The sequence below is a fragment of the Cornus florida genome, unplaced genomic scaffold (genome assembly GCF_030987335.1).
Source record: "Cornus florida cultivar Cherokee Brave unplaced genomic scaffold, ASM3098733v1 CherokeeBrave_3.0.0_Hap2_Chr10, whole genome shotgun sequence".
NCBI classification, from domain to species: domain Eukaryota; kingdom Viridiplantae; phylum Streptophyta; class Magnoliopsida; order Cornales; family Cornaceae; genus Cornus; species Cornus florida.
This window is the reverse complement of record NW_026775580.1, coordinates 63,604,406-63,628,103: the sequence shown is the minus strand read 5'-3', so window position 1 is coordinate 63,628,103 and position 23,698 is coordinate 63,604,406. Positions and strand designations below refer to the sequence as shown.

The following is a 23,698-nucleotide window of genomic DNA, read 5'->3' as shown; positions in this document are numbered from 1 at the left end:
ATTAAATGCCTCATTAAAAGAAATGATGGTAATTCTTATAAAAATCAAGATAGAGTTCTTTTTTTAGATTAATACAATAACATATCCTATCATATTTCGCAATATCATTTTTACTGCCCGCGTTCGAGATTCAAATCATAATAAATTAATGTTTTTGTGTTCATGAATAATTGTAAAAACAAAGGAATCAACTCAAACATGGTTTTAATTCAATGATTTTGGGGGAAAATACAAATATTTGTTTTTATAACCCCCATGTTATGAATACTCGTCAAATACAAAGACAACTCACTTACACCTCACTTCCCATGCACTTGCGCACGTAGGATCAACTCCGTATTCTTTTACTTACTTTGTAAACTAATCGTAACACTCCTGGCTATTCATCACTTTTTTTATAGGAAAAATTACATATAAATAGAGTCAAAGTTCCATATTTACTTAAAGACTGAGTTAAAGTTTTATATTTTTCTAAAATAGATTGCTGAGGTGGCACATGGTTTTTTACTGTTTAAAAAATTGTGGTGCTTAAAATGCCCTTCCCTAACAAAAAAGTAGTACCTTTAGTTCAAAAAAGTAGTACCTTCAGTTCGAAAAAGTAGTACCTTCGGAGAAAAAGTAGTACCTTCGCGAGTGTTTAAAAAACATGGTACCTGGATGTCAAAAAGTAGTACCTTCAGTTCAAAAAAGTAGTACCTTCGAAGAAAAAGTAGTATCTTCGCGGAAGGGTATTTTAGGCACCACAATTTCTAAACAGTAAAAAATCATGTGCCATCTCAATAATCCATTTCAGAGAAATATGGAATTTTGACTCAGCCTCTAAGTAAATATGGAACTTTGACTCCATTTATATGTAATTTTCCCTTTTTTATAATTACTATGTCTGATACACCTTTTATCTCCCTTTCTATTTCTATCTCTACAATGACCCGTTTTCTTTCCTTCTCTCATTATATTTACATATATATCAACCTTCTCTCTACACCACCCGCGACCTCATTTCCCTCTCTGCTACAGTACTTACCGTACAACACAAAAAAATCTTTCTTTTTTTTTTTTTCCCACCCTTCCATCTCTTCGCGTGATCACAACTCAGCCCTTGACGAGCAGCATGTTAATTTTACATCTTTTAGTTTCTTTTTCTTGATTTTGTACTTTTAAAAAAAAAAAAAATTTATTTCTAGTTTTATTTTAGCATGAGACCGATATAGCATTGAAATTTTCTTGATACATTCTTAAAGATTCTGAAAATATATTTTTTTTTCTTCCTCCCTCATTTCCCTTCCCTCCAATTAAACACGAAAAAACTCTTTTATCCTTCCTCTCATCCATCTTTCCTCAATCCTTCCCTCTAATAAAAAATAACATAAATTCATCCATTAAACAAAATATGTACAAAACAAGGACTAAAATTTTATAGGAACCAGTAAAAGTCACGATTGATATGTACTTTTTTTTTTTAGTTAAACGGTAAGATTGTATAAATGAAGAAAGAATGTACATTGGGTACCAAAGGGCAACACAAAGCCCAAAGACAACAAACAACATAAGAGCTGACAAGAACAAAAACTAATAGCCATCACACAGACCAAACCAAAAGGAGCAAAAACTGAATATAATGATCAGCTAAGAAGTGATTAAGCAGATTTGAAGCTGCATCCTTGCATGAATAGATGTTGTAGATCTTCCCAGCTAAACAACAATGAAAGGTTAGTAGAGTATCTTAGTTTAATTGAGGCTAGTCTTCCTCTAGTGCAGTTTCTGATCTGCTTGATGATAATATAAGGAGGTGAGGACCTGTTTCTGAAAGCTCTTGAATTTCTTTCTAACCAGATGAAATAGACAGTAGCTAAGAGGAGCAGTTTGTGCAGTAAAAATCTTTTATAACTCTAATTTAAGGTACACCAAGAAAAAAGATCCTGCCAGCAATTTGGTTTGATGAGAATCCTGCAATATGTTGAACGAACTTCCAAATTTCCTTAGAGAATTTACACTTGAAAAAGAGGTGATCTAGAGACTCCTCGCTAGCTAAGCAAAGGCAGTAAGCATTGATGTAATGCTTCTTAAGCATTGGTTTATAATTAAAAGTATATAACCTTCTTCTTATAGCAAGTCAAACAATGAAATAATGCTTGGGGACATGATGTTTAAACCAAATGATCCAGTGCCATGGAACAAAAGATACTGGCAGGTAGTAATTGATGGTATGTGAAAGGGAGAATGTTTTAGTTGGTGATGGTAGCCATAGTGCATCGTCTGGTAGAGTGGATGGAAGAGGCAAGTTGTGTAACTAGGAGAGAAAATTCTGGGATTGGAAAAATGAGATATGAGCTAAGGAATATGGGACAACCCATTGGCAACTGGAAATTAGACTATCAACTTTGATAAATCTATCTAGTTGAAAAGTTTTCACTTCAATGAGGTTGAAATGTGAAGTAATAGGGCCATTGGGTAACCAGTTGTCTAACCACAACATAATATAAGTGCCATTACCCACACTATGCATTAGAATCCCTCTTGCCATATCCCTTAACTTTAAAAGCCTTCTCTAGAAGCCAGAATTTAGTGCAAATGCCTTTACAGTCCAAAAACTCCATGTCTTAATCAAGTACTTGTAGCACCAAACAACCCACAAACTTTCTTTCCTTCTATCAAATAACCTACAATTGTACTTTAAATTTGTAATTATATTTGATATTTCTAGATTTGGAAAGCCAATACCACCAAAGGGTTTTGGTCCACATACCATGTCCTAAGCCACCATGGCCCCTGAATTCTTTAACTCCACACCAGACTACAAAAAACACCTCAGAACTTGGTTCACTTGATCAATCACCTTCTTGGGAAGGACAAATGTCTGAGCCCAATAGGATTGAATAGAACATATAATGGACTTAATTAGCATTGACCTACCTACAAAAGATAAAAATCTAGAAGTCCATATCTTAATTCTAAAGGTGATGTTTTCCACCAAATATTGACAGCTAATAGCATTAATTGCTTTATAGGACAATGGTAAATCCAAGTATGTCATAGGCAAAGTCCCAGTTTCAAAATTAAGAAGAGCTAAAATGTTAGCCTTAGTTTGGCTATCTACCCCAGCAAAGAAGGCAAGTCTCACGGAAGAGTTGATACTTAATCCTAAGAGAATGAAGAACCTATTAAGGGCATCAAAGTGTTACGACCCAAATCTGTAGGATCCGAGTGATGAATTCGGAAGGGATACAAACCGGGCTCTTACTCGAGCCCCTAAACCAACTACAAATAAAATGGTCATTCCAAGACAAGTGAGAGGAGTGATTTGACTCTAAATGAGTCAAATGGGCTCCATTCAGGTCATCAAAGACATTCAAATCCATTCCATAGGGTTCTAGATGCAAGAACATTATTTTCCCACAAATAAGCCTATTCGGTTTAGGAGATTTTCGGAATAATCTTTACTAAAATGATCATAACTTCTTAAACGGTTGGAATTTTGGAATGGGGTTGGTACCATTGGAAATTTGACTCAAAATTCTTGATATTGAACTCAAATTTGGCCCAATTTAGAGTTAAAATGAAAAAGTTATAGCCTTCTAAAGTTGGAAAAATTATGCTAGTGAATAGAAATTTCAATCTTATAAAATTGGAGTTTTAGTCCGCTGAAACTTGAGTTTCATTCGGCTACAATTCTAATTGTATTCAGTTGAAACTCCATGGGAGTGGAATTCAAGATTCAACTCTCAGTTTCTCACCATTTGTGTAACGACCCACACCTGGGGGTTCGGATCGCTAATCGGGTCTTGACCCGACCCATAAACTTTCAAGGGTAAAATGGTTAATATGACCCATACAAGGCATTAAGAGCCTACATGAAATCCTAAGAGCCAATTCTAACCATATTGAATCACTTTTGAATAAAAAAATCTACCCGATCACTATTTGGGTCACTTAGGGTTAAAAGGGTAAATCGGTCTTTTTGGACTTTGCAACTCATTAGGAAGCGTATAACTGTCTTCTAGGACATATGTGGTCACTTAGGATCTTTTAGAAATGAAAGAAAACTGCCTGATTCAAGGCCGCCCAATTTAGGACTAAAAAAGGCAAAAATGTTTTGTAAGTAAACGTGGCCACTTTGAATCGCACCGATTTTCACTTCAACATTTTCACTAATGGTGTAATACCCCATAAATAAGTATTATATATATATATATAGGAGATTACTGAAAAGGAGATAGGAGATTGTATTTAAAATGAGATAGGAGAGTTATCATTGGGTTTATTTTGAAATTTAAAATAGTTCTCATTGAATTTAACCACGGGATATATATATATATGTATATATCTAGACTTAGTTGTATTCAATTTTTACCTACGTTGCTATCCTGATAATTTTTACGCGTTTATTGTTGTGAATTGAAAAAAAATTTAAACTGTGATTGTAATTCAGGCAAGTTAAATTTTACTTGTAATTTTGTATTTATTTATGTTTTAATTGTTAAATTATTATGTATAATTTAATTGTAGTATTTATGATAATTATTTTTAATTAGATATATTGGGTCTTGATTTGTGGGATTCCTAAATTATTATTTTAGTGGATTATTGGGCTGCTAGAAGGCGTAGGTGGCAAAATCCAATGGGGGCTAAGTTGATAGCATATGCCGAGATATACGGTTTTGACTCCATCAATGTTGTCTTTACTTTATCAATGATTTCTTTCGGCCTTTATTTTTTCTTTTACCTTGTTTGATCACGTGGGTGGGTTAATTTTATGGGAATTGATGAGAGTTGATGTATATCTATTGATGTGGGTTCAGTGGGTGTAATGGAAAGAAGGAGAAGTAACAGGCTGGCCGAAAGTGGGAGAAAAAAAAAAATTAGATAAAATTGTAATGATAGTGGCAGGGCCCACTTGAAGTGTTTTTTTGACCAAAATTCTTTGGCTTTGGCTGACCATGTGGATGACGTGATTTGTTTGTGTTTTGTTGGTTTAGGACAAGTGGTATACTGCTAGTAATACATGTTAGTAAAGTTTTATTAGATTGCTAGTTACGTCAGTAATTGTGTTAATGTGACTAACAATAATATATATTGTTAGTTAATTTACACAATTTACACGATATGGATTAATTGATATCTATTAATTTATTATTTTTTATTATACTTTTTTAATACATTTAATATTTTGAGTAAAAAAAAATTTAAAACATATTTATTTTTTTGTTTGCTTGTATTTTTTAAAATGATTACTTTTTCAACCACTTGATATATTTTTTATTATATATTGCTATATTTTAGTCACGGCATGGGTTAATTGATATCTATTATTTTTGTTTATATTTTTTAAAACAGCTACTTTTTCAACCACTTTAATTTTTTTTTTTTTTTTTTTTATATATTTGAATAGAATACTTCATTGAATACATTTAAATTAATATATTTTTTCATAATTAAATAAATCAAAAATACATTACATATTTTCTCACAATTACATAAATAAAATAAATAAAAAGACATTACATATAATCTCACAATTACATAAATAAAATAAAAAAAGACATTACATATTTTCTCACAATTAAATAAATAAAATAAAAAGACATTGCATATTTTCTCACAAATATAAATAAATTACATATGACCACCACCTTCATTTAGTTTATTCAAAATTAGATTCTGTTATTGAATGATCCATGCCTTTGTTGCTTCTGTTGGAGCTTTCGATGGATCTTGACACATTATATCTCTTTCAAACTCCATTTCAGTCATCCTTTCTCTTGTTTTTATTTCTAACTGTTTAGTCCGTTCTTTCTCAAAATTTGATTCTATCGCCAGCTGCTTAATTCGTTGTTTCTCCATGGAAAGTTGAAATCTCATTTGCTCTCCTTCCACACCTGCTTCACCAAACATGACGCCTTGTGCTATTACAACTTCCAATTGTTTAAGAATACTTGCTTCAAGATATGGCGTTTTCTTTTTACGAATCTTCCTTACTTTTTGTCCCTTGGGACGTGACATATTCGAACCTTCAGTATTGACTGGTGTATCGTCATCACCAAGATTTACCGACCCTAGAGTTGATATTGTAGGAGTTGATGAACCTGGTGCTGTTGGAGTAGATTCAGACCAATTTCTTGGCTCATTAATATCAAGATCAACACCTCTTTTCATTGGTCGTCTAGTTGGATTTTCGTTAACGTTGCAATGCATCTGCCATTTTTCCGAATCCCGAAGAACATTCCAACAATGCTCATATTTAAATTTTTTTTTCTATTGAAGTTTATATAGTTCTCTTACAGCATTCATCTATAAAAAATAAATAATCATTGAAATTAATAAGTTGGATTAAAATTAAGAATAAAAAAATATTGTACAAAGTAAAAACTTACCATATCATACTCGTTGTAACCACTGATTGGATTGTCGTGGACATTTTTGTAGTATCCTGAAAATTTGTTTACATCACGTTGAAAGTTTGAAAAACGGTTCATCAGAGCACCGTATGATCTTTCTTCAGTTATCTTGTCTCCCAAATTGCCTAACCCAATGAGCCTGAATTCGTTGCCACAATGTACCCATACTTTGATTTGTACCCGTCACTGGATTTTCACCAATCATGATCCATGCTTTGCATAATGCTATATCTTTCTTCAGTAAGGGTAACAAAATGGATTTTGACTTTGAGGTGTGTATTCTGGATAAATTTGGTTTTGGAATTGGGGCTGAGATGTATATTCAGAATGGATTGGATCTTGAGAGTGCCACCCAGAATTGAATTGAGGTGGTATTTCGAAGTTTCCATATTGGTTAAAATGAGGGTTGTTGAATGGAGGTTGCTGATCCATTGAATGTCGAAGGATGATGATTTAGTGAAATGAATGTTGAATGATGAGAGAAATGAGTGTTGAATTTTGAGTATTGAGTGAAATGAGTGTTGTATTTATAGAGATTATTGTATACCCAACGACTATATTCTCAACGGCTATATTCCAACGGCTATATTCCCAACGGCTATATTCCAACGGCTATATAAACTACTAATTTAGTCTTTTGTAATTGCTCAAGCCCATTTTCTCTTCCTTCATTCCTCAAGTCCATATTTTCTCTTATTTGATTCCTTTACCACTTTTTGTCTTCTCTGAATTCTCAACTTTTATATAAGAAAAAAAATTGCATCATCATCACAATCTTTTCAAATCTCCGAATCTGATTCTTCAGAAAATTCGTCAAATTCTAATCGGGATACGGTTTATCAATTCCATCAAAAAAGGATCAAAATGATTCTGGGTATTTTTACGCCTGAGAATCTAAAAGCATTATTTTAACCAAAGAAGAGACGATATATTAAACGTGATCGGGAGGATGCAACACAACAACTCTGGAAAGATTACTTTGCCAAAAATCCTGTGTTTCCACCTGAATACTTTCGTAGACGGTTTAGAATGCGACGACAGTTGTTTCTTCGCATTTTGAACGATATTACAACTCATGACAACTTCTTTAAATAGAAGTCCGATGCTACTGGTCATATGGGGTGCACCCCTATACAGAAGATGACAGCAGAAATACGTATACTTGCCTATGGAATTTCAGCGGATCTTTGTGATGAGTGCATAAAGGTTGGAGAGCGCACTGCGATCGAAAGCTTGAAGAGATTTTGTGATGCTGTAATTGCATTGTATATGGAGCAGTATCTACGTTTACCAAACGAAAGCGACATTGCACGTTTACTTCAAGAAGGGGAAGAAAAAGAATTCCCAGGTATGCTTGGCTCTATAGATTGTATGCATTGGGAATTGAAGAATAGCCCTAAAGGGTGGCATGGTACACACAAGGGGAGAGGTCGTAAGTCTACCCTCATATTGGAAGCAGTTGCATCAAAAAATCTATGGATCTGACATGCTTTCTTTGGTATGGCTGGTTCACACAATGTCGTGAATGTCTTAGATCATTCCCCAGTATTCAATCGTATCATTAATGGTACAATGCCTCCAGTTAATTACGAGGTGAATAGACATCACCGTATGTTGGGGTATTACCTATCTGATGGTATATACCCTAAGTGGACAACTTTGATTCAAACCATCCGCACGCAACTACTGAAAAGGAGAAATTGTTTGCTCAAAGACAAGAAGTCATTAGGAAGGATGTTGAACGGGCATTTGGTGTGTTGCAGATAAGGTGGGCTATAACGCATGGACCAGTATATTATTGGAAGAAAGAAGACCTGAGCAAGATAATGAGAACGTGCATCATATTGCATAACATGATCATAGAAGACGAGGGCGACACTAACATTTTGGAATGGACACCTCCAATGGATGAGTTGGTCTACCTTCCACAATACAATCGAGACCGATCATTTTTGGCAGCACACATCTCCACTCGCCTCAGCAGGATTCGCAATGTAGAAAACAATGGAGATCTCAAGAGAGATCTTATGGAGCATTTGTGGAATAAATTTGACAATGAAGAGGTTTTAACGATAATATTGAGTAAATTGTATTTCTTCATATTGTATGTTTGTGATGAATAAAATATTATTTTACAATTTTTTTTTCTTATATATTTGTTGACAAATTTTAAAGAAAAAAAAAATCAAGATCATAAAAAAATAAAAAAAAAACCATTTCTAACAATATGATATTTTGTTTTCAAAAATTCATATATATTTGTTGACAAATTTTTTTAAATTTTTTTTCAAAAGACTAAGAAATAGAAATCATAAATATTTATTTCAAAATAAAAAATAAAATAATCAAAATCATAAATTTATTTTTTACAATAAAAATAAATTACATATAAAAAGAAATAGTAAAGAAAAAACCAAAAAAAAAAAAAAAAATAAGGAAAAGAGCCGTTGCTTGTGGGCCAAAGAAAAAAAAAAAAAAAAAAAACAAAACAAAAAAAGAAAAAGGGACAAGAGCCGTTGAATTGAATTGAGGGCGTGGGGTTTGTCTGGCTCGCAAAGGACATGTTACCAGTTGCGATGTCCTTTGCTAGTTTTCCTGTGGGTCCCAGAATTTGCTAGCTTCATACCGATTCACATACTAGCAAAATTGACTCAAGAGCTCGCAAACAAGCCTTGTCCCAGTTGCTCTTACAAAAGGTAGATTTGGGTTCAGTTGTATACAGAGTATTATATATATATATATATATAAAATGTAGGTTTTGTCTCATGGGTATTATGAGGAAAATAGAGAAATACAAAGGAGGAAGAAGGATGCAGAAAAGGCTTTATTTAATTTTTGTCAGTAGTGTAGAAAAGGCTGAGGAAAGGCATGTGAGTTATTGGTTAGATGATTGCATGTAATTGGGTACGGAATGGAGGGAAATAAACTTTAACAGAGTAGGTTGAAATTTTAAATATTAGTTTACAACTAATTATAATTAGGACTATAAGTTGGTACTTATATGTTGGTATTTATTTAGTATTTAATTAATTATTAATTAAGGTGTTTGATAAATTCATGATATTATTAGTAATAATTATTTAAATGTATTTAGTATTTAATTGAAGTGATTAAATTAGGTGGAGTGATAATTTGGAACTTATTCAATGGTGAGTTTGTTGAGCGCGGTCAGAAATTGTCTACGGTCATGAATTACTTTTTTGTTATGGCTATTGAGTTAAATGTACTCTTAGTATGGGACGTGGTCAGGGACCATCTGGGTGAATAGTCGTCCAATTTAGCCACATGTGAGATTTTAGTATAAGACAAGAGTTCTTGTTTTATTAGGAGTAAAAAAAGAGTAAACAACATAAATTATTGCGGTTGATTATTAAGTTTTATTTTCATTAAAAAAAAAATTTTCAATTAAATTTCAATTTTTGTGGTGTAATTTTTTATTTATCTGGAGAGCGAAATATTGTGAGATTTATATTTCATATGGTAGAAAATAATTTTTATTATTTGGTACAAGAGAAATTAAAAAGAAGAGTTGAAAGTGAGAATAAAGGAAAAATATAAATACAGTATATATTATTTAAGATGTTTAATTTTTTCTTGCAATAGTGATAAACAATATATATATTTTCTATTTCCGAAGTGTCACCACGATTCTTTTACTCTCATTATTTCCAAGCATCAGGTTGACGCGTACCCGACGCAACCGCTAGTAGACGGTATTTTCGGTCAACAAATGCAAAACCCTAGAATTCATTTTTTAGCCGCAGAGACACACCTAAGTTGTTCGGTCGATATATATAGCAAACCAAATGATACTCGTAAATCTCTCTCTCGTGGGGAAGTGACGAGCAACTTCACACCGGTATGTCATAATCTCATATATATATATATATATATATATATATGTATGTATGTATGTATGTATGTATGTATGTGTGTGTGTATTTATCTGTGTAGATTTTGCCTCTCCTTTAAGCTGCTAAGGCATAGATCTGATGATCTGTTTTCTTGATGGCTTTGTTGTAGAGGCATATATTTAATCTCCAAAGTTTTAGGGGTGTGTTTAAACCAAGGGCGGATCCAGTATTTGGTGGGCTAAATCAAAATATATCAACCAAAATCAACTGTTGTTTAATTCAATTCTAGTTAATTAACAACGTTTCTTTAGACAATTGACTGATTAAGGCACAGAAAATCCTATTTGAGAATCTACGAGTGGAAGCAGAGTGTGAGGTAGTTCAAGGCAAGCCCCTTTCAACACTATGAAATTCACTCAAAAGCATGCTTTTTGTAAGTATTTTAATTTTCAAGAAGTAACTTTAGAGCTTTACCCTATATTAACTACTTTTGCTTGTCGAAGTTCTTGTTATGATTTTTATTTTTTTAGTTCTGAAAAGATTTTTATCTTTAAAAAGCTTGGCATTTTGATAAAAATTGTTTCAGATTCAATCTCTGCAGATTTCTAATCCAATTCAGATTCTTTTTTTTTTTTTTTTCATAAAAAATTTCACCAAATAGGATTTAGTTTGCAAAACAAGAATTACAGAGCTTGATTAGTTGATTTAGAAAAAAAATTAAAACAAAACCCATACATACAAGTTAGCAGTTGCAGAGAGAGAGAGAGAGGGGCAAGCTTGAGAGTTGAGAGACAGCGGCTGAAGCTTGCGAACGGCGAACCCGAACTGGAACAGTCAATTGTCTAAGGAAACGTTGTTATATATGGGTTTTGAACTTCTGATTCTTGTAGATTTTGTAGTTTGCAGTTGCAGAGAGAGAGAGAGAGAGGGGGCAAGTTCAGAGTTGAGAACGATATTTGAGATGGAGGCTGAAATGATTTGTCCTAAAAAATTTATTTCCCTGGTGGCCCATCATCCAAGAGCCTATAAATTTTGAGGCCCGAAGCCTATGTTGCCTTGGGTCAGGGCCGGCCCTGGGGTTATTTGGCTTGGGCCTTTATTTTAGTATGGTGGCTGAGTTGACTGGGGCTTGATTGGGTGGGCTATTAATAAGTTTTTTTCATGTGGATCTGTTCTTGGTTTAAACCAGAGCTGTGGTTCTTGCTACTCTGGTCTCCCCTTATTTGGTACATTTCCATTAGAAAATTAATTTATTTTGCTTTTATGTAGTAGCTTTGTGGTCCGTTTGGTTGCCTAGATATTGATATTGCATGAAATTAATATTTATACTAATTTTATATATAAACAGAGTTGGTTTGGCTTGTTTTAGATCGTCTTCTTGGCAAACCATACGAATTCTACGAAGCATATGATTAATATTGATCTTTTGTCTTGATGTCTTCCCTAAAACAATTTTGTTTTTCATAAGTTATATATTTGCAGCATTAGTTTGATTGCATTGGATCTATTAATTTTGATTAAATGGTGGTCTTGGGACAGGCAAAAGAGACACTTGCTGCAGCATGTAATTTTGATTATGTTTTTATTATTCAAGGCTGTGACATTTAGGCAAAGCATGTAGTAAAGATTGCATTGTTACTTTTTTGTTTATAGAGAAATGGTAGGCGCAGTCGGTTGGCAACTATGGTAGCAACTCGTTGCACAAGTAAATGGAAGCTTTACACTATTTGAGTAATTTATTGTAAACAAAAAATTAAATTGAGATGCCCTTTCATGCTATTCTTAGGTGGTTTGTGACTGTATTTTTGTCAATCACAAAATATACCAAATGTGTCGGCATATTGTGATTGGCTGAGACCACATGATTACGTACTACCTAATACTTTCTAGATCCTCAATATCTTTATATACCTAATACTTTCTTGATCATCAATATCTTTATATATGAAACTTTTTCAAGATCTACCGATGGCATTTTTTTTTTTTTTTTTTTTTTTGATAAGTAAGTTCTACACATGGCATTTTTTTTTGAGTTTATCCACCACATCAAAGGAATAAAAAACCCTCAAGCTTGACAGTTCAGCTTAACAAATAAACCCCTCAGGCTTCAGTTCAGCAACTTCACTTATTTTTCATTACTTTTATACAAGAAAAGTACTAAAACACTAAAAAAAATAATAATAATAAAATTAATGTTACTATTATTAATAGTAGCGTGGAGTGGATAGATAAAGGCTATAGTCTCTAGTTTACTTTCGTCTCTAGTTTACTTTTCTTTATCTTTGATTATTAAGTTTATTTTTAAGTTTTAAAAATTATTTTCATTTAAATTTCTACTTTTGTGGTCTAATTTTCTATTTTATTTGGAGAGTGAAATAGTGTGAGATTTTTGTTGCATATGGTAGGAAATAAGTTTTTATTATTTGGTACAGGAGAAATTGAAAGGAAGAGTTGAAGAGAATAAAGGAAAAATATAAATTAAATACATTAGTTAAAATGTTTATCTCTTTACTATGATTATTTACAACATCCAAGCATTAGGTTGACGAATACCCGAAAACAATCGCTAGTAGGCGGTATTTTCGGTCAACCATTGCAAAACCCTATAATGCATTTTTAAGCTGCATACACATAGCTAAGTTGTTCTGTCTATATATAGCGAACCAACTGATACCTGTAAGTCTCTCTCTCATCGGGGAAGTGATGAGCAACTTCATACCGGTATGTCATAATTCATATATATATGTTTATATATGTATGTATGTATATATTTGTGTATATTTTGACTCTTCTTTCAGCTTCCGAGGCATAGATCTGATGATCTGTTTCTTGATGACTTTGTTCTAGAGGCATATATATAATCTCCAAAGTTTATGGAGTTTAAACCAGAGCTGTGGTTCTTGCTACTCTGGTCTCCCCTTATTTGGTACATTTCCATTAGTAGCTTTGTGTTACCTAGATATTGCATGAAATTAATATTTATATTAATGTTATATCTAAACAGAGTTGGGTTGTCTTTGTTTTACATCCCCATTAATTTTCTAAGTCTTCTTGGTAACCATATGAAGTATAAGATTAATATGGATCATTTGTCTTGATGTCTACCCTAAAACCATCATGTTTCTCATAAGTTTATATTTGCAGCATTAGTTTGATTGCATTGGATCTAATAGTTTTGATTAATGCCTCTCTTGGGACAGGCAAAAGAGGGACTTGCTTCAGCATGTGATTTTGATTATGTTTTTATTATTCAAGGTTGTGACATTTAGGCAAAGCATGTAGTAAAGATTGCATTGTTACTTTTTTGTTTATAGAGAAATGTTAGGTGCAGTTGTTTGGCGACTATAGTAGCAACTTGCCGCTCAAGTGAATCGAAGCTTTACACTATTCGAGTCTTTTATTGTAAACAAAAAATTAAACTGAGATGCCCTTACATGCTATTCTTAGAATCCTCAGTGAGAAATTATTAGGTGGTTTAAGACCATATGATCTTTGCCAATCACAGGATGCACCAAATGTGTCGGCATCTTCTGATTGGCCAGGACCACATGATTCCGGACTGCCTAATAATTTCTACATCCTCAATCTTTATATATAAAACTATTTGTTAGGCCAATTTGTCTATCTCAAGGATTCTTTGCCCTTTGATGTAGTGGATAGGACTCACATTTGAGTTTATTCACCAGGGATAAGAACCCCCTTAACTTGACAATAATCAACTTCACTTATTTTTCATTAGTCATACAAGAAAAGTGCTAAAACACTAGCAAAAATAATAATAAAATTAATGTTTTACATAATTGTATTATTAATAGTAGGCTAATAGCATAGAGTGGATAGAGATGATAAAGCAAATGAGTATTAAATCCATCCGTACACAAATATTCTAGGAATAATGACTATTTTAATGTGTTATTTTTGAAGTGAAGACATTTTATGCAGTTATTTGCAACCTTATTTGACTAATGCCATGCACTCCTACATTAAAAAAATTTATCATAATTCCTGAAAATCACATTAAATGCCATAGTCTTCTAAACTATTTTATGTTTGATAATATCTTTTAGAAATAATATTTGATTATTTATTGTAAATTTAAAACCCTGTTATTGGATTTGGTTGGAAGGTAGAATTTAGAGAGAGAGTGAAGAGTTAAACACAGAATGAACTTGTGTTGAGCTATCCTTTGCAATGTTAATAATGGTTGCAGTATATTTAATTTATCAAATTGTATGTGCATATCAATTTTGAACTTTTGTTTTATTCATAAACTAAGTAAGGTGCTTGTGTTCTTAACTGGTGTTGCGAGTGCTGCTGTTGTTAAGTGATTGTGGCTAGGATTTCTTTGATTCATAATGCAAAATTCTATGAAACATCATTGCGTTTTTAGATTTGTGCTTTACCTGACATTGTGGATTTTAATTTTTTTAAGAAACTAAGCCTATGTTAGTCTCAAAGTCACTACATAAACTGTTTGAAAAAGGATCGGGATACATAAAATTGAAAGTCCTCGAAATTCTCTCAAGTAGAATCATTTTGTGTTTATCCATTTAGTCTTAATGTTGTCGTCACACAAATGCCTCTCCTTTCGGCTGTAAGGACAAAGATTTGCGTAGGGTAGTAACACTCAGATAGGTGTGGCGGGTTTCTGTATCCATTCATTCCGAATCAAAATGATCTTTGTCTATTTATGTTTTAAGAATATATGTTACATGGACTCAGATGTTTTTGTATTTTTTTTTTTTTTTTGTTTTTTCCTTTTCCGAGTAATAGAAAGTGTTTTTTTTTTTAACCCATTTTTCTAAGCACTAGCTCGAATTGTACCCTAGCACAGCTCCTAGCAGACTGTAAGTATAGTTTATTTTAAAAGTTTATTTTACACTGTAGTTGAATCAAGGAGAATAATTACATACCCTCTAAATTATTATTTCAAAGAACCAAATTATCTTTAAATAAAATAGTAGACAATATCATTATAATAAAAAAATGTATATTAATTTTTTTTTTGAGATACAAACCTCGGTTCCACATTAGATGTTCATATAGAGAAATTGTAGTTTTTGAGGGGATATGTATTTAAAGCATTGTCTCTTTTTAAAATTACTTCTAATTTAAATATATATAATTAGAAAGTTTGAAATTTTTTAAAAAGGTAAAGACAATGATGGAAATTTAGAATTTATTTGCTTTAATTTTTTGAAGAGGATAATTATTTTGGGACATGTGAAAGAGAGAAAAATGAATTACGGGTGGAGTATTTCATTTTAGTTGACAGTATCATTTCTGCGGCCTGTAACGGCGTTCTTGATTCAAATTATAATAAATTAATGTTTTTGTGTTTGTGAATTATTGTAAAATTAAAGGAATCAACTCAAACATGGCTTTAATTCAATGATTTTGGGGGGTAAATACGTGGAAATATTTGTTTTTATAAATTGGCTGTTCAAATTTAGATATTGGCTTCTATTGAATTTAATGTGCAAATTTCGTGCCATATCTTGATTAATTATAAAATCAAAATTTCTTCCAAAGTATGATTAATTATTAAAGTATGGTTTAAATTGTTCAAAATAGCTGTTACTGTAGCAATATACTTTTTAATTAATATTAAATTGTTGGAAATAACTGTTACTGTAGCAATATACTATTTAATTAATTTGGCTGAAAGGCTGGAATATTTTTTTGCTCCTCAATTCAATTGTAAGTTTTATGTACAACAATAAATAAATAATAAAAATAAACAAATTTTTTTTTTCAAAATCTGTTATAATGTTTCAAGATTTCTATAAAATTTCGGTGCCTTGTAGTTATGTCCGTTTATGTTTTGTCAGTCTCATACTTGAATAAAAAAGGAAAAGGAAAGAGCATGTAAAATTAACATTTTGTTTTCCCTTGGTTTTCTTGATTTATTGTCTTCATTCCTATTTTTAGTGGTAATAACAATAGAGAGTAGTTTTCTTTATTTAAAAAAAAAAACACAAAACAAAAGAAAACAATTTTTATAAATGGAAATTACTAATTCTTCCTTCTTTCTCTCTCCTCTTTCCTCAATTTTGAATGGATAGAAAATATAAAGCAATATAAAGCAAGTAGTCATTTTCAACCTTTTCAAAAATTATAAAATCCTTTCCCTTCCAACAACCAAAAAAAAAAAACAAAACGTGTCACTCATTCATCTTTAAATAGGTATGAGGAGAAAATATCTAGAAAAACAAAATGGAGAAATCTTAATTTTACATCTTCTAGTTTTTTTTTCTTGATTTTGTACTTCGTTAAAAAATTCTTTATTTCTAGTTTTATTTCAACATGAGACCAATATAGAATTGAAATTTTTTCAGAACATTCTTAAAGAATCTGAAAATAAATTTTGTTTTCTTACTTCCTCCCTCTTTTCCCTTCCCTCCAATTAAACACGAAAAAATTCTTTTATCCTCACTCTCATCCATCCCTTCTCAATCATTCTATCCAATCAAACATAACATAAATTCATCCATTAAACAAAATATGTACAAAACAATGACTAAAATTTTATAGGAATCGGTAAAAGTCACGATTGATATGTACTTATTTTTTTAGTTAAAGGGTAAGTTTGTATAAATGAAGAAAAAATGTACATGGGGTATCAAAGGACAACACAAAGCCCGAAGGCAACAAACAGAACAAGAGTTGAGAAGAACAAAAACTAATAGTCATCGCATAGACCAAACCAAAAAGAGCAAAAACTAAAAGTTGCATTCATGCATGAGATGTTGTAGATCCTCCCAGCTACACAGCAATGAAAGGTCAATAGAGCATCTTAGTTTAATTGAGGCTAGTTTTCCTCTGGTGTAGTTTCTAATCTGCTAAATGATAAGATGAGGAGGTGAGGACCTGTTTTTGAAGCTCTTGAATTCCTTTCTAACTGTATGAAATAGATAGCAGTTGAGAGGAGCAGTTTTTGCAGCAATAATCTTTTAGAACTCTAATTTGAGGTACACCAAGAACTAGATCCTGCTAGCAATTAGGTTTAATGTAGAATCTTGCAGTATATTGAACGAAGTTCTAAATTTCCTCAGAGAACTTGCACTTGAAGAAGAGGTGATCTAGAGACTCCTAACCAGCCAAGCAAAGGTAGTAAGTATTGATGTAATGCTTCTTAAGCATTAGTTTAGAAGTCAGAGTATATAACCTTCTTCTTATAGCAAGACCAGCAATGAAACTATGCTTAGGGACATGATGCGTAAACTAAATGATCTGGTGCCATGTGAAAATAAAAGATGATGGCAGATAGTAATTGATTGTGTGTAAGAGGGAGAAGCTTTGAGTTGGTGATGGTAGCCATAATGCATTGTCTGGTAGAGTGGATGGGAGAGGCAAGTTGTGTAACTGGGAGAGGAAATTATGGGATTGGAAAATGGGATATAAACCAAGGAATATGGGACAACCCATTAGCAATTGGAAATTAGGCTATCAACTTTGATAAATCTATCAAGTTGAAAAGTTTCCACTTCAGTGAGGTTAAGATGCGAAGTAATAGGGCCATTGGGTAACCAGTAGTCTAACCACAACATAATATTAGTGCCATTACCCACACTATGCATTAGAATCCCTCTCGCCATATCCCTCGACTTTAAAAGCCTTCTCTAGAAGCTATAATTTAGTGCAGATGCCTTTACAGTCCAAAAACTCCTTGTCTTAATAAAGTACTTGTAGCATCAAGCAACCTAAAAACTTTCTTTCCTTTTATCAAATAACCTACAAATGTACTTTAAATTTGTAATTATATTTGATATTTTCAGATTTGGAAACTAATACCAACAAAGGGTTTTGATCTACATACCACATCACAGGCCATCGTGGCCCTTGAATTCTTTAATTTCACACCAGACTACAAAAAACACCTCAGAACTTGGTTCACTTGATCAAACACCAGGCATGTAGGCTCCTAATGCCTTGTACGGGTCATAATAACAATCATTTTACCCGTCAATATTTGGCACGGTCTCTATGACCCGTACAAGGCATTAGGAGCCTACATGAAGTCCTAAGAGCCAATTCTATCCATTTTGAATCGCTTTTGAATTAGAAAATTACTCCCAATCACTTTTCGGGGCCACTTAGGGTTACAAGGGTAAATCGATCTTTTTGGACCGTGTAACTCATTGGATAGCTTATACTGTCTTCTAGGACATATGTGGTCACTTATGATCATTTATAATAAGGCCGCCAATTTAGGGTTAAAAAGGGCAAAAATGCTTTGTAGGTAAACGTCGCCATTCCGGATTGCATTGAATTTTGTTTCAACATTTTCAATAAAGGAGTAAACAGCACAAATTATTGTGGTTGATTATTAAGCTTATTTTCATTTAAAAAAAGTTTTTTCGATTAAATTTCTATTTTTGTGGTGTAATTTTCTATTTATTTGGAGAGCCAAATATTGTGAAATTTATATTTCATATGGTAGGAAATAATTTTTATTATTTGTTATAAGAGAAATTGAAAAAATGAGTTGAAAGTGAGAATATAGAAAAAATATAAATACAGTATATTATTTAAGATGTTTGATTTTCTCTTAAAATAGTGATAAAGAATATATATTTTTTCTATTTCCAAAGTGTCGCCACCTCTCTTTTACTCTCATTATTTCCAAGCATTAGGTTGACGCGTACCTGACGCAGCCGCTAGTAGACGGTATTTGCGGTCAACAATCGCAAAACCCTAGAATGCATTTTTAAGCCGCAGACACACACCTAAGTTGTTCCGTCTCTCTCTATATATATAGCGACCCGAATGATGGTCGTAAATCTCTCTCGTGGGGGAAGTGAAGAGCAACTTCATACCGGTGTGTTATAATCCACATATATATATATATATGTTTATATATGTATGTATATGTATTTGTGTATATCTTGCCTCTCCTTTCAGCTGCAGAGGCATAGATCTGATCAGGGCCGGCCCTGGCCCAAGGCGACCAAGGCGGTCGCCTTGGTCCTCTGATTTTAGAGGGCCTCAAGGGATGGAAAATAAAAAAAAAAAAAAAAAAGTTAGGGCGAGTTTCAGACGACACAATCTTCTTCGACACTCCGCAGGGCGCAGCCTCCGCTATCGCCTCAGGTGACAAGGTATGTTCATCTTCTCTCTCTCTTCTCTCTCCTTTTGCATGAATCGATCTTTTATATATGTTTCTTTCTTTCGTTCATCTCATCATTTGATTTGTTCTAACTTTGGTTCGTGTGATTCGGGCCTTTACCTTTGTTCCAATAGTGAAAAGTAGCTAGGGTTTTGTGTGTGTCACTGTGTGTGTGATGGCTATCAAAAGCTGAATGAATATATTATGGTTCTCTTAGTATTTTAATAAATGTGTGCCTTTCTACATGTGTCTTTCATGGCGATCGAGTCCATAATCTATGGCAGGTACTCTTTTTTTCCCTCTCCCTAAGTCCACTCCAATCTCACAACAGCAGCAACCATACCCCTATTCCTCATAATTTTTTGCATTTTCACATTCAATCCCGCGAAAATTAAGGATCCCTTCTAGTGGGTTGAGGTAATAATTAACTTTTTCGATCTCTAAATTATGCTCATACTTAAAAGTGCCAGATTAAGGGTTTTTTATTTTTATTTTATTTTTATATGAAGATACATACCACCATTATTGATGTTATTTGAAGTTGGCTCAGCTAGAATTTCAGTTAATACTGTCAAAGCACTTGCCATCAGAATGTACAAACACATGGAAATCAAGAGCAGGCTTTAACAAAACAAAAGTTAATGGTTTTTTCTATTAATTTGCACAGGTCTTCTGTAGCAGTGATCAATCAATCACTGCGGGTAATTGGCTCCCAAAAAAAACACACACAAAGTGTAGTGTAGTTACTATAAAGAGTGAAAGACAAAACTATATATGAGAGTGGATGCCACATATAAAAGTCCCACTACTTCTTCAGTACTACAAGTTCAGCCTCCTATATACATATATAGTCACCTCATCTCCACATATTTTTGTCATCTGTAATCATCAAATTTTAGTAGCTATATAAACAATGAATGTAAAAGAAGCTGCAATTTTCTGTTCTCTTCATTTTTTGTTTTGTGCCTATAAAAATTTCGCACTCTTTAATTGATAAATTTATTGTTATTAGTTAGTTTTCTTATGCACATTGCACATGCGCACAATTATTTATTGGTGGTGATAAAAATTTATAGTTATTAGTTAGTTGTCTTAAGCACACTGCACAGAGTCTTATGTACGCTATAGGGGAACAATTATTTGTTGGTGGTGATAAATTTATAGTTATTAGTTAGTTGTCTTATGCACAATGCACGGGCACAATTATATTAGCTATAGAATTTGAAAATATCGTGTTAAAATATAGCACTCTTATAATTCTTTTTTGCGTGTGAAACTCAAGGGCCTCACATTTGAAAGTTTGCCTAGGGCCTCTCAAAATGTTTGAAATTTCAGGGCCACTGGATCTGATGATCTTTCTTGATGGCATATATTTAATCTCCAAAGTTTTAGGGGTTTAGTTTAAACCAAAGGCGGATCTAGGATTTCTCAATGGGGTGGGCTAAATCAAGTACTTTTGCTTGTCAAAGTTCTTGTTATGATTTTTTTTTTTTTTTTCACTTCTGAATAGATTTCCATCTTCAAAAAGCTTCGCATATTGATAAAAATTGTTTAAGATTCAATCTCTGTAGATTTCTAATCCAATTCAGAAATTTTTTTCCCTTTTTTCTTTTCTCATGCCCAGATTCAAATTTTCTTGTAGACATAATTGACAAAAAAAAAAAAAAAAAAAAAAAAAAATTGTTTTGCTGAAATAAAATGTAGATTACAGTGATTACCTCAAAATGCAATGCAATGCATATTTTGTTACTTTATATTGTAATATATATGTAAAAGATCATAAAAAATTTCACCAAATGGGATTTAGTGTGCAAAGCAAGAATTACAGCGGCTGAAGCTTGCGAATGGCGAACCCAAACTGGAACAGCGGGCGATGGAAACTGAAAGATATGGGTTTTGATTTTTTGAGCAATCTGAAATGATATGCCGATATGGGTTTTGAATTTTTGATTCTTGCAGATGTTGTAGTTTGCAAGTTCAGAGTTGAGAACGAGAATAATAGAGATGGAGGCATTTGGGGAGGCTGAAATGATTTGCCCTAATTTTTTTTTTCTTTTTCTCTGGTGTCCCATCATCCATGGGCTTATAAATTTGAAGGCCACATGAATTCGCAAGCTTCAGCCGCTGGTCTGCTGTCTCTCAACTATCAAGCTTCTCTGCAACTGCTAACTTGTATGTATGGGTTTTGTTTTAATAATGGGGTGACTGAGTTGATTTGGGCTTGATTGGGTGGGCTAATTTTGGGGTGGGCTAATACTATTAATAAAATTTTATTTTTTTAGGCTGGGCTAAAATTAGTATAGTAAATTTTTTATTTTTTTTAGGTCCGCCCTTGGTTTAAACCAGAGTTGTGGTTTTTGCTACTCTGGTCTCCCCTTATTTGGTACATTTCCATTAGAAAATTAATTTATTTTGCTTTTCTATAGTAGCTTTGTGCTCCGATATTGATATTGCATGAAATTAATATTTATGCTAATTTTATATCTAAACAGAGTTGGTTTGGCTTGTTTTAGATGTCTTCTTGGCAACCGTACGAATTCTACAAAGCATAAGATTAATATTGATCTTTTGTCTTTGATGTCTTCCCTAAAACAATTATGTTTTTCATAAGTTGATATATTTGCAGCATTAGTTTGATTGCATTGGATCAAACTAATGGTGGTCTTGGGACAGGCAAAAGAGACACTTGCTGCAGCATGTAATTTTGATTATGTTTTTATTATTCAAGGTTGTGACATTTAGGCAAAGCATGTAGTAAAGATTGCATTGTTACTTTTTTGTTTATAGAGAAATGGTAGGCGCTGTTGTTTGGCAACTATGGTAGCAACTCGTTGCACAAGTGAATGAAAGCTCGACACTATTTGAGTAGTTTATTGTAAACGAAAAATTAAACTGAGATTCCCTAATAGGTAGTACACCCACATTAAAATAAATGATCATAATTCCTTAAAATAACATTAAATGCCATGCACTCCTACATTGAAAGAAATTATCATAATTTTGGAAAGTGTGTTGAGCTATCCTTTACAACATCTATAATGGTGGCAGTATAGCAAATTTATCAAATTAAAAGGGCATGTCAATTTTTTACTTTTGTTTTATTCATAAACTCGGTTCTTGTGTTCTTAACTCGTGCTGCGAGCCTGATGCCACCGTTGTTAAGTGACTGTGGCTAGCATTTCTCTTATTTATATAATGCAAAATTCTATGAACATCTTTGCCTTATTTTTAGATTTGTGCGTTCCTTGATATTGTGGATTTTAATTCTTTTTAAACATATAAGTGCCTATTTGATATATTAGTCTCAAAGTCACTACTTAAATTGCTTTTTATGACATTAAAAAAGGATCAAGATACATAAAGTTGAAAATCCTCGAAATTATCTTGTGCTAAATCATTGTGTTTATCCATTATCCATTTATTGGAGCTTGTGACCTTCCTTTTGTGGCTCCCCTTTCTTTGTTAAGTTTTTTAATAGATATATGTTTATCTTTTTTTATTTTTATTTTTTTTGGTCTTTATTAGAAAAATATTAATAATTTTTAGTTAAAACATTTCTATATGTCTAGATTCTACTCATAGTTACTGAAAAGTTGAGGAATATGAGATCTTAAAGCTTTAGTATGTCAAGTAAGTAAGTATGCAAAGTTGGCCTTAGTTTTGGATAATATGATTAGATGTTGGTTTTGGAGGATATAATACTGAATATTAGTTTGGAGAATATAACACTAAATGATTATGTTTATGAATTGCTTACTGAAAAAATTGCTTATTACCATACTAGTGTTTTGGTAAGTTTCCGTTTTTTGTACTGATTCATAGTTTAGAATCAGTTGCTTGGTTTGGAAACATTTGTTTCTATGATATTTGTATTAATTTTTGGAAAATATGGTCTTCATGAATCTGTCTTACTAGACTACTATACTCTGAGCTGGTGATGACAATTGTTGAAATAATGCGATAACTAGGGTAGTAACAGTCAGGAACTGTACATTTTTTTTCACATCACTTCTCTACTCGATTCCCAATCGAAATGATCTGTCTATTTATTTTTTAAGAATTTATGTTACATGGACTCGGATAAGTGTGGAGGGTGCAGGGATGGGTTTTATTTATTCTATTATTATTATTATTTTTTTTCTCATTCCAAGTAATAGAAAGTGTTGCATTTTAAATGCATTTTTCTAAGCATTAGCTCGACTTATACCCAGGCACAACAGATTGCATTGTCGGTTAACAATAGCAAAAACCCCAAAATGCATTTTCAAGCGGCATAGGTAGCTCAATTGTTCATGTTGTATATGGCCAATCAAAATTATACTCGTCAGGGTAGTGATTAG

At 32.6% G+C, this 23,698-nt stretch overlaps 1 protein-coding gene and 2 long non-coding RNA genes across 4 annotated transcripts; all 3 read left to right on the top strand.

Moving 5' to 3' along the window:
* Positions 1 to 7,535: 7,535 nt before the first annotated feature.
* LOC132277714 (uncharacterized) lies at positions 7,536 to 8,518 on the top strand. Its single transcript, XM_059779558.1, has 2 exons — positions 7,536 to 7,743; positions 8,046 to 8,518. Exons 1-2 carry the CDS (start codon positions 7,536 to 7,538, stop codon positions 8,516 to 8,518), a joined length of 681 nt encoding a protein of 226 aa, XP_059635541.1.
* Positions 8,519 to 10,059: 1,541 nt separating this feature from the next.
* Positions 10,060 to 16,989, top strand: LOC132278574 (uncharacterized). 2 transcript variants are annotated; one of them, XR_009471088.1, is made up of 2 exons: positions 10,060 to 10,254; positions 11,789 to 16,989. It is a non-coding gene; the product is annotated as an uncharacterized LOC132278574 (long non-coding RNA). The 2 variants fall into 2 exon arrangements; XR_009471087.1 differs by having other exon boundaries at positions 10,419 to 16,989.
* Positions 16,990 to 18,246: 1,257 nt separating this feature from the next.
* Positions 18,247 to 20,855, top strand: LOC132279637 (uncharacterized). Its single transcript, XR_009471366.1, has 2 exons — positions 18,247 to 19,070; positions 19,154 to 20,855. It is a non-coding gene; the product is annotated as an uncharacterized LOC132279637 (long non-coding RNA).
* Positions 20,856 to 23,698: the final 2,843 nt, after the last annotated feature.

Coding starts and splice junctions, on each gene's coding strand:
- LOC132277714 (XM_059779558.1), top strand. CDS start 7,536: ATGACAGCAGAAATACGTATACTTGCCTATGGAATTTCAGCGGATCTT. Junction 7,744..8,045: donor GGAAGAAAAAGAATTCCCAG/GTATGCTTGGCT, acceptor ATATACCCTAAG/TGGACAACTTTGATTCAAAC.